Source organism: Leptopilina heterotoma, unplaced genomic scaffold (genome assembly GCF_015476425.1).
Source record: "Leptopilina heterotoma isolate Lh14 unplaced genomic scaffold, ASM1547642v1 Lhet_186, whole genome shotgun sequence".
In the NCBI taxonomy this organism is placed as follows: Eukaryota; Metazoa; Arthropoda; class Insecta; order Hymenoptera; family Figitidae; genus Leptopilina; species Leptopilina heterotoma.
The window spans coordinates 804,032-820,890 of NW_025110905.1; the positions used below are offsets into that span (position 1 = coordinate 804,032).

General features: G+C 23.8%; 1 protein-coding gene across 4 annotated transcripts in view; it reads left to right on the forward strand.

The window, feature by feature from the left end:
* Positions 1-16,859, forward strand: part of LOC122500450 (dihydropyrimidinase) — a 345,407-nt gene that overhangs the window by 270,900 nt on the left and 57,648 nt on the right. For 3 of the 4 annotated variants that reach the window (XM_043609379.1, XM_043609381.1, XM_043609382.1), the window contains 2 exons: positions 706-819; positions 5,523-5,755. In XM_043609379.1, coding sequence (XP_043465314.1) covers positions 706-819; positions 5,523-5,755 — 347 coding nt within the window. The remainder of the gene's footprint in view (positions 1-705; positions 820-5,522; positions 5,756-16,859) is intronic. The other variant, XM_043609380.1, reaches the window with a different exon arrangement.

Consider the following 16,859-nt stretch of genomic DNA (forward strand, 5'->3'; position numbering starts at 1 on the left):
TCAAGCAAAACCGAAGATTTTTTTAAAAAATTGTCCAAACTTATCAATCAAAACTTTAAGTGCGTTTATCTCAAAATGTCTTTTTTGATCTGGTAAGAGTGATATCTCGAGTTCTTATGAAGCGATTTTGAAAAATCAAAGGGTATTTGATTCATTGGCATCTTGTCTATAAGTGGAACCTCAAAAACTGGAAAATTTCCAACTCCCTTTTTATTTATAAGAGAAATTCTAAATAAAAACATGTGTTTTTTTCATATTATGGGGAAAAATACTCTAAAAAAGGAGGGGAAGAAAATTCCACTTTTTTGAGGTTCCACACCTAAATAAATATCTAACGAAGAGAATGTCACTTCGTTTTTGGTTTTATCTGTTTTAGAAAGTTTGGAATCGATCTTACCATAATAAATGGACATTTTTGAAAATGACATATATCGCCGCCATTTTGAAGTAAAAATGAAAAAAATTTTTTTTTACATATCTTAAATAAATTATTTGTCACATGTAAAAGAAATTTTATAAATAAATGTCATAGTTATTTTAATAATATAAATATATATACTAAAAAAGCCTTGTTTTTTCCTGTTTTGAACTGGTATGCCCCCTTAAGTAATTAATAACTGAATAATACTAATTAATAAATTAGTAAAACGATAGAGCTTATTAATTGGTAATTAGTGATAATAATGATAATTTGTTGTCTCGTAGAACACGAAAAAATTACTGGCTGCTGGAGTAACTGGACCGGAAGGTCACGAGATGTCCCGTCCCGAAGAAGTCGAGGCGGAAGCGGTAAACAGAGCCTGCGTCATAGCTAACCAGGTAAACCGTTGCAAAATCGTTTTTTATTCTTTATATTTTTATCACGTCTCATTCTCTTTCTTTCTATAATTGTATACATACAAAACTGTTTTAAAAATAGTTTCTTTTTCTCTCTCCTATAGTAATGCGATGTTGTATTTTTCTTTTTATTTCCAATTGATGTTGTAATTGTTATTATTTAGATTATTTATTTTTTAATAATAATTATAAAAATAATTATCGACATTATTATTATTAAATTTATTATTGTTGTTGTAATGACTCTTGTTATCAGTTTTATAAAGCAATTAGTAGACATTTATTTGTGCTGTGATATTATAGAAAATTATATAGAAAAATTTTGATAAGATAGTTTGTGTAGCCAATTTCACAATCGATAATTTTACAGTTTTTTAGTATATTTCAATTATTTTATTGTTTTTTTTAACAAATTATCAAGTTTAAATTTTTTCGTTCGAATATTATCAAATATTAATAAATCGTCACCCAGAGAAATTTTTATTTTATTTTATTTAATAATTTATTTGAGTTAAATAAAAGTATGTTTGTCTCAGAGCCTATTAAATTATTTATTATTTTAAAGAAAAATTGCTTTCGATATAAATAAAAATTTTATTTAAACCAAATAAAATTTATTTGAAAGAAATAAAAAGTGTTGGCTCTGACTTTTTTCTAGTTTTGCTCTTTTTTCTGGGTGAATTTGAATGAATGGAATGGAAAAAATATATTTTTTCTGTTTAATTTATTTTTTTTTATTTTTTTTATTTTTATTTCTATTTGAATTATTTGCTTTTCTTATTTTTTTCGACAGTTTTGTTTGTATTTTTCTACGCTAATTTCTATTCAAATTTCACGTGCAATTCTAAAATAACTTTTTCTTTAGGTATTTATTATTTGCTTTTAAGAAAAGCTTTGAATATGTGTATTTATTATTATTGAATCATAATATATGTATACAAATGTTATTATCGAATGTCGTTATCTCACCAAACATTCCAGAGCCGAAACATATTAGCACTGTTTGATTAGAAAACGTGAAACTAGTTCATGACATTTCTACAACTGATTATTTTCAATTTTTCCTCTTCATTAATATTGATAATTAAAATTTAAAAAAAGACAAGATAAATACTTAATAAAAAAAGCCAATAAATATTTGGAAATAGTTATTAGAAATTATTGAATATATTGAACTCCGTGAAGGAAACACGAAAAAAGAAATTTTCATCTTTTTCATAGTTTTTTATAGGCATTTGTTTTGACTGCTTAAAATACTTTAAGAGAAGAATAAAATTAAAAAAACAACTCAAACATAAAATAATAAAAGGAAAATAATGGTTTTTGAATAAAGAAAACAAAAATAGCGAAGAAAAAAAACACACATACACTTAGTGAAATACGATACCGAGTAAACTATAATAATAAGATTGAAGAAAAAGAAATTCATTCATAGGATGCGTATCGTTTGTATGGTAATTTAAATTTAGAGAGTCAATTATAGACTTTGTAAAGATCTTTTGACCACTTGAGAAAGAGCTTCTGTTGTTACGTAGTCTCGTGAATATTACGTCACTCTAAAGTTCATACATGTGGTAAGACGATCGTGGACTCGAGAAATATTACGCTGTTTAGAGCCCTATTCTATTAGGAAAACTGTAGGTCATGTTTACGCACATATGACACAAGAGTTCTGCTTCTTTCAATAACACTTTTTATACCTTGAATGAGTGTATATTTTTACACGCAACACTCCCACGAAAATTATACATTTTTCTTTTCTTAACAAAATAAAGAATTCCAATATTTCCAACTCAAATTCAAATAAATTCAAATATTTTCCACTATGTTAAAATCATTTTATTCATTGAAATTATTTGATTCATTAAAATTAAACTAAAACAATTTTAATAAAATAATAATGAATTAATAATAAAATAATAAATAATTAATAATAATTAAAGTACGAAAAACAAAAGAAATTAAAATACAATAATACAAAGAAATTTTAATTTCATTTTTATTTTTAATACATAAATGAAATTCAATATTTTTTTTTTGTCAATTTTAATAAAAAGAATTCAAATTCACCAATTATTTTAAATAAAAGTAAAGAAAATAAAATTTTTTTTTGTAACAAAAATTATAATTGTGAATGAAAATTTCCTGGAAAAATAAATTTTGCTATATTTAAATAAACGTTGCCTTGACAATAAATACTTATCTATATAATTTTTAAACTATAAAGGGAAAACTACTCTTTTTGATTAAAAAAAGAAAAAATACTTGACAAAACTTTACCTACTTAAAAATTTCGCCTGTGACAAAAATAAGAATTTTCTACTTTAAACGGTTTGAAGAAAACGACTTTTTTTTGTAGAAGATGTGCCCTTCTTTACAAAATAATTTTTTCCACTTAAAAAATAATTTTTCATCCGGAAAATGTCTTTATTTATTTCAATGTCTTGATTTATGTAAAATAAAAAAATTAAGGAGGTTCTATTATTGCTTGACGTAACGAATCAAAACAGAAACCATTATTTTGAGATTTTTTTTTGGGTTGCGTTTTGTAACTATACCATGAGTGTGAGAGAGATACAGATATATGTTTGCTCTATTTGCACTCATTGCCTAGTTACAAAACGCAACGCAAAACGGTGCCATGGGACTGCACTCTTAGTCGTATTGCAAAAGGTTGGTACGACTTGTTTACATTTAGTTTTGCTTTTGAATAGCAAATTCTGTGCAATGTTGCCAGACGTTTAGACAGCTGTTTAATACACTGCACAAAACATGAAACATTTTTACAAATTAAATTATTGCAACTCTTACAGGTACCTAATGACACTTTTTTTAACAGATATTTAATCATTAGATATCTGTTTCGTATTAAAAAATGTTTCATGAATTTCTTAATGTTAAATATTTTGTGGTGAGTAAATATGTATGAAAAAGTACTCAATTCCCATAAGACTCAATGTTAAAAGTTAAAAAACAAAAACGCTTATAACTTTTTCCACAAGTACCCTCAGGTCTCAAAAATTTAACTACATATTTTTCAAACCTTTATCTAACAGTGGTCCAAGTTTCATTAAATTCTTAATGTTAATTCTATTTGCGATAGAACCTCCTTAATATTTAGAAATTTTGTATCAATTTTGTTTTAATTACATAGTTGAACTTTGTACTGGTTTAGATTTAGAAAACTTTTCTGTTACTTTTTGACAAAAAAAATTTTAATTATCTATTTCATTTTCTATAATTTTGCATTAATATATATGTAAATTTTTTCTTAATATAAAAAATGTACCTTTTTTCTTTCAAAAAAAAAGTTTTAAATTTCGTTACTGAGTTGTTTAAAAAGGTTTTATTAAAAACATTAAAAAATAATTGAATACTTTCGAGAAATTTAATAAAAATGTACTAAAAGAAATTGAACCTTTTCGAAGAATTTTATTAAAAAATTATTTTTTTTTCTTTAAAATTCTTTCGAGCAATTTGATTAAAATTTTATCGAAAGTAATGGTATACTTAAAAAGAATTTTATCAAAATTTTTTAAAATAATTGAATTCCTTCGAGAAAATGCATTTAAAATGCACTAAAAGAAATTGAATTGTTTCGAATTTTATTAAAATTTTGAGTAATAATTGAATTCTTTTGAGAAATTTGATTAAAATTATGTCAATAGAAAATTAAATTCTTTTGACCAATTTTATTAGAGTTTTTATAAATATTTGATTTTTTTTTACAAATTTCCTTAAACTTTTTGAAAATAATGTAGTTTTTTAATAATTTTAATTGAAGATTTAAAAAAAATTGATTTTCTCGAAGAATTTCTTGTAAGTTTTTAAAATAATCGTGTTTATTAATTGTAATTAAAAATTCGATTATTGAATTTAATTGAACTTTTATAGAAATAATTGAATTCCTTCGAGAAAATTTTATAATACCTAGGTGTATATACAGAAAATATTTGAATTCAGGAGAAGAAATTTATTATTCATGAAAACAATAATTAATTATTATTATTATTATTATTAACAAAAATAATTCTCTAAAGAATTCAGTTATTGAATTGTTTAGAGAAATATTGAATTCATAGAAAGAAATTTATTATTTATGAAAATAATTGAATTCTTATATAAATTGTTATCAAGATAATTGAATAATTGAGAATAATTGAATTCTTTAGAAAATTTGATTACAATTTTAAAAATAAAAGTTTAATTCTTTCGAAGAATTTTTTTAAATTGAAAATAATTGAATTCAACAAGTTAATTTTTTTTAAAAATGAAAAATTTTGTAATTTGCATAATGATAATAATAATAAACTGAATACCGCATTTTCGAGTTAATTTTTGCTGTACTTATGTTATATTTTTATAATAGAAAGAATAATAGATTAGATTCGATTTTTTTCTTAAAAGAACAATTTAATTTCTTATGAAAAACTGAATTTTTCTTGAAAGAGAAAAAAAATGTTAAATTAATTAATTATTTAAACAAGATTTACAGGGAAAAGAACGAATAAATAGTAAATAGTAAATATGATGAAAAAAATTATTATTTAATTTATTATAAATAAATAATGATGTAAATTTTCCTTTTTGTTTGCGGCTCTGGAATGTTGCGAGACATTTTGCACGTGCATAATATGTAATAAGATATGGCTAGAGAAGAAGAGCTTTATAATTTGCACGCTTAGGTCGAGTGTCCGCTGTACGTAGTGCATGTGATGAGTCGTAGCGCAGCGGAAGCGCTTGAGATTGCCCGGAAGCGCGGCGTTTGTGTTTGGGGCGAAACCCTGGCAGCAGCAGTAGGCACCGATGGTACCAACTACAAGCACAAGTGCTGGAGACATGCCGCTGGACACGTACTTAGCCCTCCTTTAAGGCCGGACGCCAATACACCACAAGCACTCATTACCAAACTAGCCACGTGAGTTCAAGACGCCCCCTCTCACTTTTTTCTTCTTCCCCAACATTACGCCTAACAACAGCAATCATCTAATTAGGATTTCTTCATGCATAGCCAACTTTTTTTGCACTCATTTTTTTTAATTGCAAAAAAAGTTTTTTTCATATTCTTGGAAAATGAAAAAGGGAAAGAATGACAGTCCTTTGAAGATAATAAGGAAAATCTTCTCTTGGGTCAAGAATCGAGAAAATTGGTTGTATGTCAATTTTTTCCTTTGCATGACAAGTTTTTTCTCTGTAAAATTCAAGTTCCTGAAGTTAACGTCGACGCAGAGCAACGAAAACAATTTTTTGTTTTTAGAGTTAAAAAATAGCCCTGATGGTTTTTTAATTCCTACTCTGAATGAAAAAAGTGCAATTGAGGGCCCCCTATGAAAGAACCGGTTATAATTTTTTTAAGCTCAAAATCATTGCCCTGTAAGTCAAAAATTAAACTGTTTTTAATCCCAATTTTTTGAAAAACATTTTGGTAAATCTTTATATAAATAAGTGATTTCCCTGAAAGTGCCACTTTTAAAATTCGATTTTTCAACTCATTTTTTTTTAAATTATATGTTTTTTTTTATTGAACTTACTTTATTTCATACTCAAGAGTAAGAATTCAAGTTGCGCAAAATTAATTGTTGAAAATATTAAAGTTTTTTTTCTTTAAAGAAGATTGACTTTGTTGCTCCAATTGATCAATTTTATTTGTTTCGTGATTTTTTTTATTAAATATACACACTAATATAATTCATAATAAAATTACACTGTTTAAAAAAATAATAATTTGCATATTTTAATACTAAATATATTCAGTTTAATTAAAATAAAAATCTATAGTTGATGGTTATTTAGATTAATATTTTCAAATCAATGCAGGTAAATACTAAAAACAAAAGAAAAACTCGCACATTTCAAGGAAAAAGCTTCGGAGATGAAAGATTCGGAAATGAAAAATAAATTTTTTTTCACATTTATTCACATTTATTCACATTAGGACACAATTAAAATATATTTTTTAGTAAAATTTACAAATTTCACACCGTAATTTTATATTATCATCAAAAATATTTCGTCAAAGTTACTCGTATACTCAATTATTGAATAAAAAGCAAAGCTTCGGAGATGAAATAAAATTTTTACTCGGGCCAATAAGTAAAATTTGATTATTCATAAAAGCAATAATTCCCCTCCTTTTCACAAATAATATATGGGCAAATTAAACGTCAGACACTCAACTTTATTTTAGTGTGCATTAAAATTTTGTTTAGAATAGTTTTAATGTATAAAAATAGCATTAATCGTCGTGAGGTAATTTTAACCTAAAACTGAAGACAAAGTTTTAACATTTTTATCATATATAAAACGGAGGTCTAAAAATTTTTAAAAAGCACATAATGATAGAAAAAACATTGTACTTTCTGACACTATTTTTTAAAAAATTCTAAGAGTTTGAAAAAAAGCATAAAAATTTAGTTTTCTTATAGAAAACCTATTGGAGACATGCTAAAAAGGCTTCGGAGATGAAATTATTTTAGCTATTGCATAAATTCAGTAGAATAAAATTGTTTAATTTTTTCTTTTTAATAATAAGTAAGGGCTAAATTTTTATTATGAAAATGGTTAACAATTATTAGCGAGTAGATTTTATAAAATCAGTCAAGAAATCAAAAATATCACAAAGTGTCACTTTCGGAAGAATCACCCAAATACGAAATTTTTTCAAGAAATTGAAATCTTAAATCCTTTTTTATTTAGAGGTTGAGAATTTTAAGTCTCAAAAACTTATAACCGGTTCTTTGATAGGGACCCTCAATTAGTGACATTTTCATCTCTAAAAACGGCAAATAATAGTTTTTGATGCTGAGCGTCGAAGCTAACTTCAGAAACACTAAAATTGGTTAATTTGGATAAATATGTTTCTCTTTTAAGAGAATTTTTTTAATTAAGAAATAATTTTTTAAGTTAGAGAATATTTTTTTTGGGAAAACATTTCTTCCATTTACTATTTTCGGAACGTAAATTTTACTACATTCAAAGTAAATTTTATTTAACAAATTTACTATTTTTTATTAAATTTACTCAGGGTTGCCACAAGTCAGGGAATTCAGGGAAAAGTAAGGAATTTTTATTAAAAGTACTGGAAAAATTTAATTTTTATAGGATTCATAAGAAAATTCTGAATTTTGGTATCTTTTTTGTTAGCATAATAAACTATGAAAATACCACGAATTCTAATGCAAAACCTCCAATTTTTTCTATAATTCTTGAAGAACTATCATAAAATTATTACTTAGGAATTATTTAATGACTAATTTTACTTAAATACTTCAAAATTAATTGAATTTTAAAAGAGTTGCGTTTACAATTTTCATAAATAGATTAACTTCAAAAGAATTCAATTTTGAATGAATTTAATTATAAATTTTAAAGAACTTAGACTTTTGAAAAATTTTAATAATTAAAATTCTTCTCAAATTAGTTAAATTTTTTAATATATATATTTAATTAATTATTAAAAATAATAATGGATTTATAGAAGAATTTTAGTTAAAAACATTAAGAAAAAATTGAATTTTTGAAAAAGTAAATCATTGCAGAAATTCAATTATTTTCAAAAGTAATAAAATTCTTTAAAAAATTTGTTGATAAAATTCTTCATGAGAATTCAATTTTAAGAAACATTCAATTATTCAATAAATTATTTATTTTTGTATTTCAATAATTGAATTCTCGTTGAATTTTCTAATGGACATTGATTTAAAATGAATTTTAGTTAAAATTTTAGATAATAATTGAATATTAAAATTAATATAGCGTAAATTTTAAGAAATAATTGAATTTTGAAAAGGTTTCAAATTGAAATCTTTGAAAATTTGAATTTTTCATATTTTTAACTAACAATTCTGTAGAATTAATTTTTTTGAAAAAGTTTCATTGAAATTTTTATTTTTTAATATCTTTATTTAATTCAAGAATTTCCGAATAATCGAATTTTCGTTAAATTAAATTGTAACAGATTGATTCGAAAATTCTCAAATAACTTTTTCAAAAATTATTAAAAATAATTGATTTAAAGAAGAATTTTATTGAAAAATTCTAGAAAATAATAAATTTTAATAAATTTTAATAAATTTTTTTTAATAATTTTAATTAGTCAGTTATTAACAAAATCTCTTATTACCAGTATTATATTTATAACAAAAAATGTATTTTACTCAAAAAATCTATTTTTATGCGAATGATAGGTTATGTTACCCATATATCATTCTTTATAAAATTTTTTCGCATCATTGAAATGCGGTGAGTTATAATTATGAAAATAATCGACACGATAAAAAAAAAACATTCCTTTGTAAAAAATTATTATTAGCGTATTTATTTCAAGAATATTTTCGGGATAAAATTTGGAGAAAATGAAAAAATTTGACTTCTTGAATGTCTTAGAAATTTATAAGATTTTTTCTATTTAATGAAAAGTTTCTTAAAGTTTGTTTGTTCAAGAAAGTAATTCTTGTATTGGGAAAAACAATTAATTTATAGAGATGAATTTTTTTGGAGTTTCGCTTTCCACTCGATCAAAAAAGGATAGCGCTAATTAATTAGGGAATAGAAAACATATTTAGAAAATGAAGCAATCAAGGTCACGAGACCTGAAATGGACAAAGTGGGTTGAGAATGAAATGCATAATAAGGCAAAAGAATTCGCGATTAAGGAAACAAGAGTAATTACTTTATAGTGGAAGAAAAACTAATACCTTTTTTTTAAACTATAACATTTACGGAATATTGGAAAGAATATTAGATTTTAATTTTTTGAAATGTTTGTCCTTGTATTTTACAAAAGTTAAATTTTTTCATAGAAAAAAGTTTATAACTTTTTTTTTATTTTTTTATTTTTATTCTTCTATTTTAAATGAGCAAATTTTTCTCATTTTTCTAAATAATTTTGAATTTATTTTTTTCACAAAATATTTTGATTTTTTTCAAAGAAAAAGTCAATTTTTTTTCAAAAGCATAATATTTACAAAATATTTAAATTAGAATATTAGTTTTCAATTTCTTTTAATTTGTATTCAATTTTACAAAAGTTAAATTTTTGTTCAAAGAAAAAAATTAATAATTTTCTTTTCGAAACAATAATTTGGTTGACAAAATATGGAAATTATATTCAAAAATTTTTTTTCTTCCCTTCTAAAGAAGTCAAAAATTTTTTTCAAAAAATATTATGAATTAAAAAATTCAAAAAGAATATTTTTTTATTGACAACTAAATTTATAATATAGAAAAGATAAAAAATAAGTTTTATAATTTTTTTACACCTTTTACAAATGTACTTTTTTTAACTTCTTTTTAACACTTTTATTAACAAAGTAAAATTTTTTTAAAATGAAAATTTTGCTTTCTTGTTAGAAAAATTGTCATTTCTCATATCCTTCAGTTTATATATATTTATACGCTTACTTGAAATGAAGCATTCTATGTGCACTTTAAATGAAAAAAGTAAATTGTACCGGGAAGAAATCACAAGTCAGTGTTACGGAAAGTACAAATTAGACAGTAGTAATTTACTTGAACAGGAACTATTGTTTTCTAAACATGAAAATTGGTTTTAAAAATAACGTTTCACTGTCAATCAATGGATTGTATTACAAAAAGCTTTAGAGTTAAATTAAGTGAAAATTTCTGTCCCAGACTGAGACTAAAATTGAATAAAACAAGTTGTTCATTTCATGACCATTTAGCTTCCTCAACATATAAAATATAAATTCGTGACGTAATTCACTTACAAAATTCTAGCAAACTCCATCTAAACATATGTATAAAATTAAATTTATCCCATAAAATCGGGAACATACACACACATTCATACAAACATTTATCAATTTTGTTTAAAAATAAAAAATTTATATTAATTTATTTTTATAACAATGTTTTTTTATGTTTAAAACTTTATTCTAATTTTAATCAAACATTATCATAAATAAATGATTTATAGATTCTAGTAATTTTTTCTTGTAAAAAACCTTTGTTATATCAAAAAATTTTTAAATTAAAAATTCGTTTTTAAAAAATTTTTTTAAAAAATTTAACAATGACAAGTCGATTTTAGAGGTCATTAAAATATTAAATTTATGTTTATTTAAATTTTTTTTAAAAATGAAAAAAATAATATAATAAATAATATAAAAAATATAAAAAAATTATAAAATAATATAATATAATAAGAATAATATAATTTTAATATTTATTATCAATATTTTTTATTATTTGAAGTAATTTTACAAATAATAATTATATTATAATCATATTATGATAATTTTTTACAATATAATTATAAAAAATAAATTATCATTAACGTGAATTGTTGAATTTTTTGTGAAAAAGAAAAATTTCTATTAATTTTATAAATTTTGATAAAAAATATACTTTGTATACATCAATCGATTCGTTTTCTTGTCAGGAATGTAATTTTGAGAATAATTAATTAAAATATTAACAGATAAAAAAATTATTTACAAAAATACAAAAAAAAATTTTTTTTGAATTTTAAAAAAATTGTATAAAATTTTTTTTTTTAGATATTTTTGAAAATCCTTGTGTCAGATTTTAGGTATTAATGACTGCAATAAATCTGCAAAATTTCAAGACAATCCATCAAAATTTGTTTGAGATAATTTGTACACAATTTTTGTGACATACACACACACACACATACACACACACATACATCTGGACATTTGCTCAGAATTGAATATACATATGTTATAGATGAAAATGAGTCCATATAACCTTCTTTTGAAAAATTGAAAATCGTCACGAATGCAAAGCTTCCTTATGAGGAAGCAATTAATTAAGAATCAAACAAAAATTTTAAACTATGAAAAATAAAATATTTACTGTAAATTTTATTAATAGATATTATTATATTAATAATATTAATTATTAAAGAAAAAAATGTAGGTAGCTATAAATAAAAATTTTTATTATTTTCCACGTGAAACATTTTTTTTAATTTAATAATTTCTTTCAAACTAAAATTTAAAAATAAAATCATTAAGTCCATTTTCACTATTAATTAGTTTTTAGATTCCCTTTTATTTTATTGCAAGTGAACTTTAGTGTGCGAGTTTTTTTTTAATACTTAAAAGAAAAAGAAACGCTTTTCTCGAGTGTTCCACTTTCCTCGAATTTTCACACGACTTCTAGAAGGAAAGAACATTATAGTTAAAAAGAAAACGCTTTTTCTTAAAAAAAAACACTTCACATACTGACATAAATTCTTGATACTTGAGTTTAAGATTACACGAGCATTTCTCACATTATTTTTTCCTTTTTTTGTATGAGAGGAAGAAAACTGCTTTGTTTAAATACTCACTTCTTAAACGACTTAAAGATTCTTTTCAAGTTGTAATTTGTGACAATTTACAGTGAACAAATTAATTAGCAAATTAATTGTTTGCTATAATTAATTAATTGTAGCATTAATCAATCAGTTAATTATTGTATTTATTAATTTTTATTCGGAAATAAATAATTTAATTTATGAATTAATTAATTTGTATTCACAAATAAATTATTTAATTGAAGAAGTAATTAATTTTATTTAAATTTTAATTCATAAATCAATTTTTGATGAAAGAATTATTATTAAATATTAATTAAATAACTCAACTATTTAATTAATTTAGGGAGCTTTCACAAATGATGTCACGTTTTTGGGGGAAGGGTCTCTCCTAAACGTAACACAATGTATTTTTACATATGTGAAATTGCATGAAATTGCGTGACAGGGGGCAAAAAATATTTATACAATTTTTCGCAATTAAATGTTTTTTAAAATTTAATAGTTTGATGTAATAATTTAGCAATTTTATGTTTAAAGTAGAAATATGCAAGTTAAATTAGCTTCCCTTGTATTTTTAAGAGCATGATCACAGGCTGTTATTTCAGTTTTCCTTCGTTCTCGCAATTTTATATTTTTTGATACATATTTCTTTTTTTGAAAATGTTTATTGCACACGAAGCACGATTCAAATTCATTTTTTATTTGCCTCTATACATATTATAGAATTTATATGCTAGTCTCGCTTTCGTAAATATCACTCGATGTTTACTCTCAGCATTTATAACTATAGAAATTATTTTCATATACCTACAATACTGAAAAGAAAAATTTTAAGTTTACAAAATAAATTTGAATATAATTTACAAAATAATAATTTTCAAGAATATTTCAATTTTTACTGTAACAGTAAAATTAGCTATTTTGAATAAACTATGAATAAAATTATGAATTACGAGTGAAGAATATGGCAGATTATATTTAGAAAATAAAATTAAAATACAAAAATTAAAATTTTTTGTATTTCATACACCTACGAGATAATAAAATGATTTTCAAATTAAATTTTTATTCTATACACAGAGTGTAAAAAGAAAAATGTGATTATGCGATATTTATGTGTGTACTCGATCAGAAGGTTGAAATTGCGGTTGTAATCCAGTTATTATTTTATTTTTAAAGAAATTATGTTAATATTGCGGCTGTAAATGGAAACTATAGAAATATTTCCAAAACAATCATTTTTTATAAATCCGGTTTTATATTTATTATATTATATTATATTATATTATATTATATTATATTATATTATATTATATTATTTTATTTATATTTATTTAAAACTAAAATATAATTAAATTAAACAAAGAAAATGTTTACTTTCTTTATATTTATTGAAACCAAGATTAAAATTAATATTGATTAATATTACAATTATTCTAATATTAATTTAATTTTTTACTGTTAAAAAAATTACTCACTGAAATTTCAGTGATTGAAATAAAAATCAAAAAAATAAATTAACTCTCCGTCACACACCTTAGAAAAAATTACGACTTTACACTAGAGTTGCCACCTCTTCGGGCCTTGCCCGGAGACTCCGGGCTGCGAAGTAGATCTCCGGGTCTCCGGGCCGCAAGTAAATTCTTCCGGTCTTCGGTTATTTAAAAAAAAAACTTTTAATTTTAAGTATTGAAACAATAACACATCATGACTGAATTAGTAACTACTCTCCATATTCTTTATTGTATGGTAGAAGCTTTAGGGAGCATTTACACCTTATAGTCAAGAAAAATTCTCCGGGCCGAGAGCCGCGATGAGGTGGCAACCCTACTTTACACACGTGTAGACTTGTAGAGGGAATCCCTCACCATATTGTAAAATAAGCGACATTACAACATAAACAAAGGAATCAACAAAAATTTAGTTTTAACACAAACTTACAAATATGTAGTAAATTATTCTAAATTATAAAATTAATTTTCGGTCTCAAAAATAAAAATTAATTACACGAATGCACATCTTCGAAGGAATTCCACTTGACATGTAAAAATAATGTAACATTAACAAATATGCAAAAACATCATTAAACAATTCATTTTAATTATATTTATAATATAATTTTGTCATTAACCAACAGTGGAACAAAAAATGTTTTGAAAACTTGATTTTTTTACTAAACATAACCTCACTTTTTCGAATTTTTTCTGGCTTGGAAGCTTCATAATTAAATATTAATTATGTTTAAACTAAATGTTTTTTTGGAAATGTGTTGAGGAGTAGATTGTCGAAAGGTATAGAAACTGATTTTATTTTACAATGAGGAAAACAAAAGTTATTTAAAAAATACTGAAACCGTAGATGGAATCCCCCCCTAGGTGTGTGACGGAAGGTTAAATAATATTTCGCTTAGGGACCGTCCATAAATTACGTAAGGCATTTTTCTTAAATTTTGACCCATGCACCCACGTCTGTAAGGCTCTGTAAGATTTTGAACCACCCACCCCCCTATCTTACGTAATTTTTTGCTTAGGTATTTTTTTACGAGAATTTACTAGTAGCATTGCAAAAAATTGTTTAACTAATAAAATGAATTAATAAACAAATGTTTGGTGTTTAGTGTATAGTTCTGTATTTCTTAGAATATACTTAATTTATATAAAATTTATTAAACATATTTTCCTTTGGTCAAAATAAATATTAATGCAGAAATTTAGCTTAATATTAACATCTTTGGCATTGGGACGCGTCGCGTCTTCGTTGCGTTTTGGCCATGAAGGAGTATAAGGAGACATATCTCCAATGGGAAAATTTCCTGATATTGACTGTACTTCTCTGCAGTAAAATCGACAGGTACGCGAAAAGTAATAGCCTCATGTTCACTGATAACAGCGCCGCCAAACGGGAGAAATAAGTGCAATTTTACATTTTAAGTATTTTTATCTTTGACAGCTGATTGATATTTAAAGTTAGAGGATCCTCTGAGTGTTGTATTGTAAAATAGATGAACAGAATTAAATTGTTTTATACGTTATATAAATAGAAAGGACTTCAAATAAACAACCAAAAATTCTTTGCATTAAATTCATAAATGTCTGTTGGTAAAAGTATAAAAACTTTTACCCTTACAGAATAGTATATTAAATAAACTTATCATTCTCGGTGCTTTGAAAAAACACTTTTTTCAGAAGCATTTTTATTTGCTTTATAACTAGACATGCAATTTTTTATAAAACAATTCATATTACTATTATTTTATTGTTAAAAAAACTACGTAAACAAAACTTTTATCATGGACAGCATGGAGGGTATATATTTTCTCCTGTAGGGGCGCTAATATCAGTGAACAAATTTCCGGTATGCCAATTTTCGTGCATGGCGATTTTACGCAGTCAAGTACAGTCAATAGGGATACATATACATACTTCTCCTTATACTCCTTCATGGTTTTGGCTCATTCTGGAACGACCCTATCATAGCTTGAGAATTTCCGAAATTTATAGAGTAGTGTAAGAAAATATATCTTACGTAAGAAATTCGTTTAACCAGGTACCCACCCATGTGCACCCATGTAAGTTAACATAGAAAAATTGTCCACCCACCCCCCCACCCAAATGGCCTTACGTAATTTATGGACGGCCCCTTAAACAAAAATTATTTTTTGGCCCAATATTATGACAATAAAATTTGGTTTTGAAAAAGAAATAACTATTTTTTCAATTGTGTGTGTATGTGTGTATGTGTGTGTATGTCACAAAAAATTGTGTACAAATTATCTCAGACAAATTTTGATGGATTGTCCTGAAATTTTGCAGGTTTATTGCAGTCATTTCTAAAATCTGACACAAGGATTTTCGAAAACATCAACAAAATTTTTTTTTATACAATTTTTTTAAAATTCAGAAAAAAATATTTTTGTATTTTTTTAAATAATTTTTTTATTAGTTAATATTTTAATTAATTATTCTTTAAATTACATTCCTGACAAGAAAACGAATCGATTGATGTATACAAAGTATATTTTTTATCAAAATTTATAAAATTAATAAATATTTTTCTTTTTCACAAAAAATTCGAATTTTGTATTTTTTTCATAATTTATATAATATTAATATTAATATTAATATTAATATTAATATTTTGAAATGATTATTCTATCATAAAAAAAGAAGCAATTGGCATATGAAAGTGTAAAAAATTACCAGAACCCATAAATCACTTATTTATGATAATGTTTAATTAAAATCAGAATAAAGTTTTAAATATAAAAAAACATTGTTATAAAAATAAATTAATATAAATTTTTTATTTTTAAACAAAATTGATAAATGTTTGTATGGATGTGTGTGTATGTTACCGATTCTATGGGATAAATTTAATTTTATACATATGTTCATACATATTTCTATTTATAAATTAATATATATGGGTAGTTCTACAAACGAGGGAATATATGATGTCCAAAGTTGTTTTATACATTAATTTTAGAAAAAATAAAATTATTTTCAATTGGAACTGAAGTGCTTCCCAGTAAAAAAAAACTAATTCAAATGAATTGAAACGAATTAACATTTTTGGTAGGCTCCAATTCGTATTTGTCACAAAGCGGGATTCACTTAAGCTCTTTGTATATTCAATTGAATTTAATTCAATATGTACCAATTTGTCCAAACGAATTCGCATTCGAAAGAAATGGCCAAGGAATGCATTGAATTCGTGCTAACGAATTGAAAAAAAT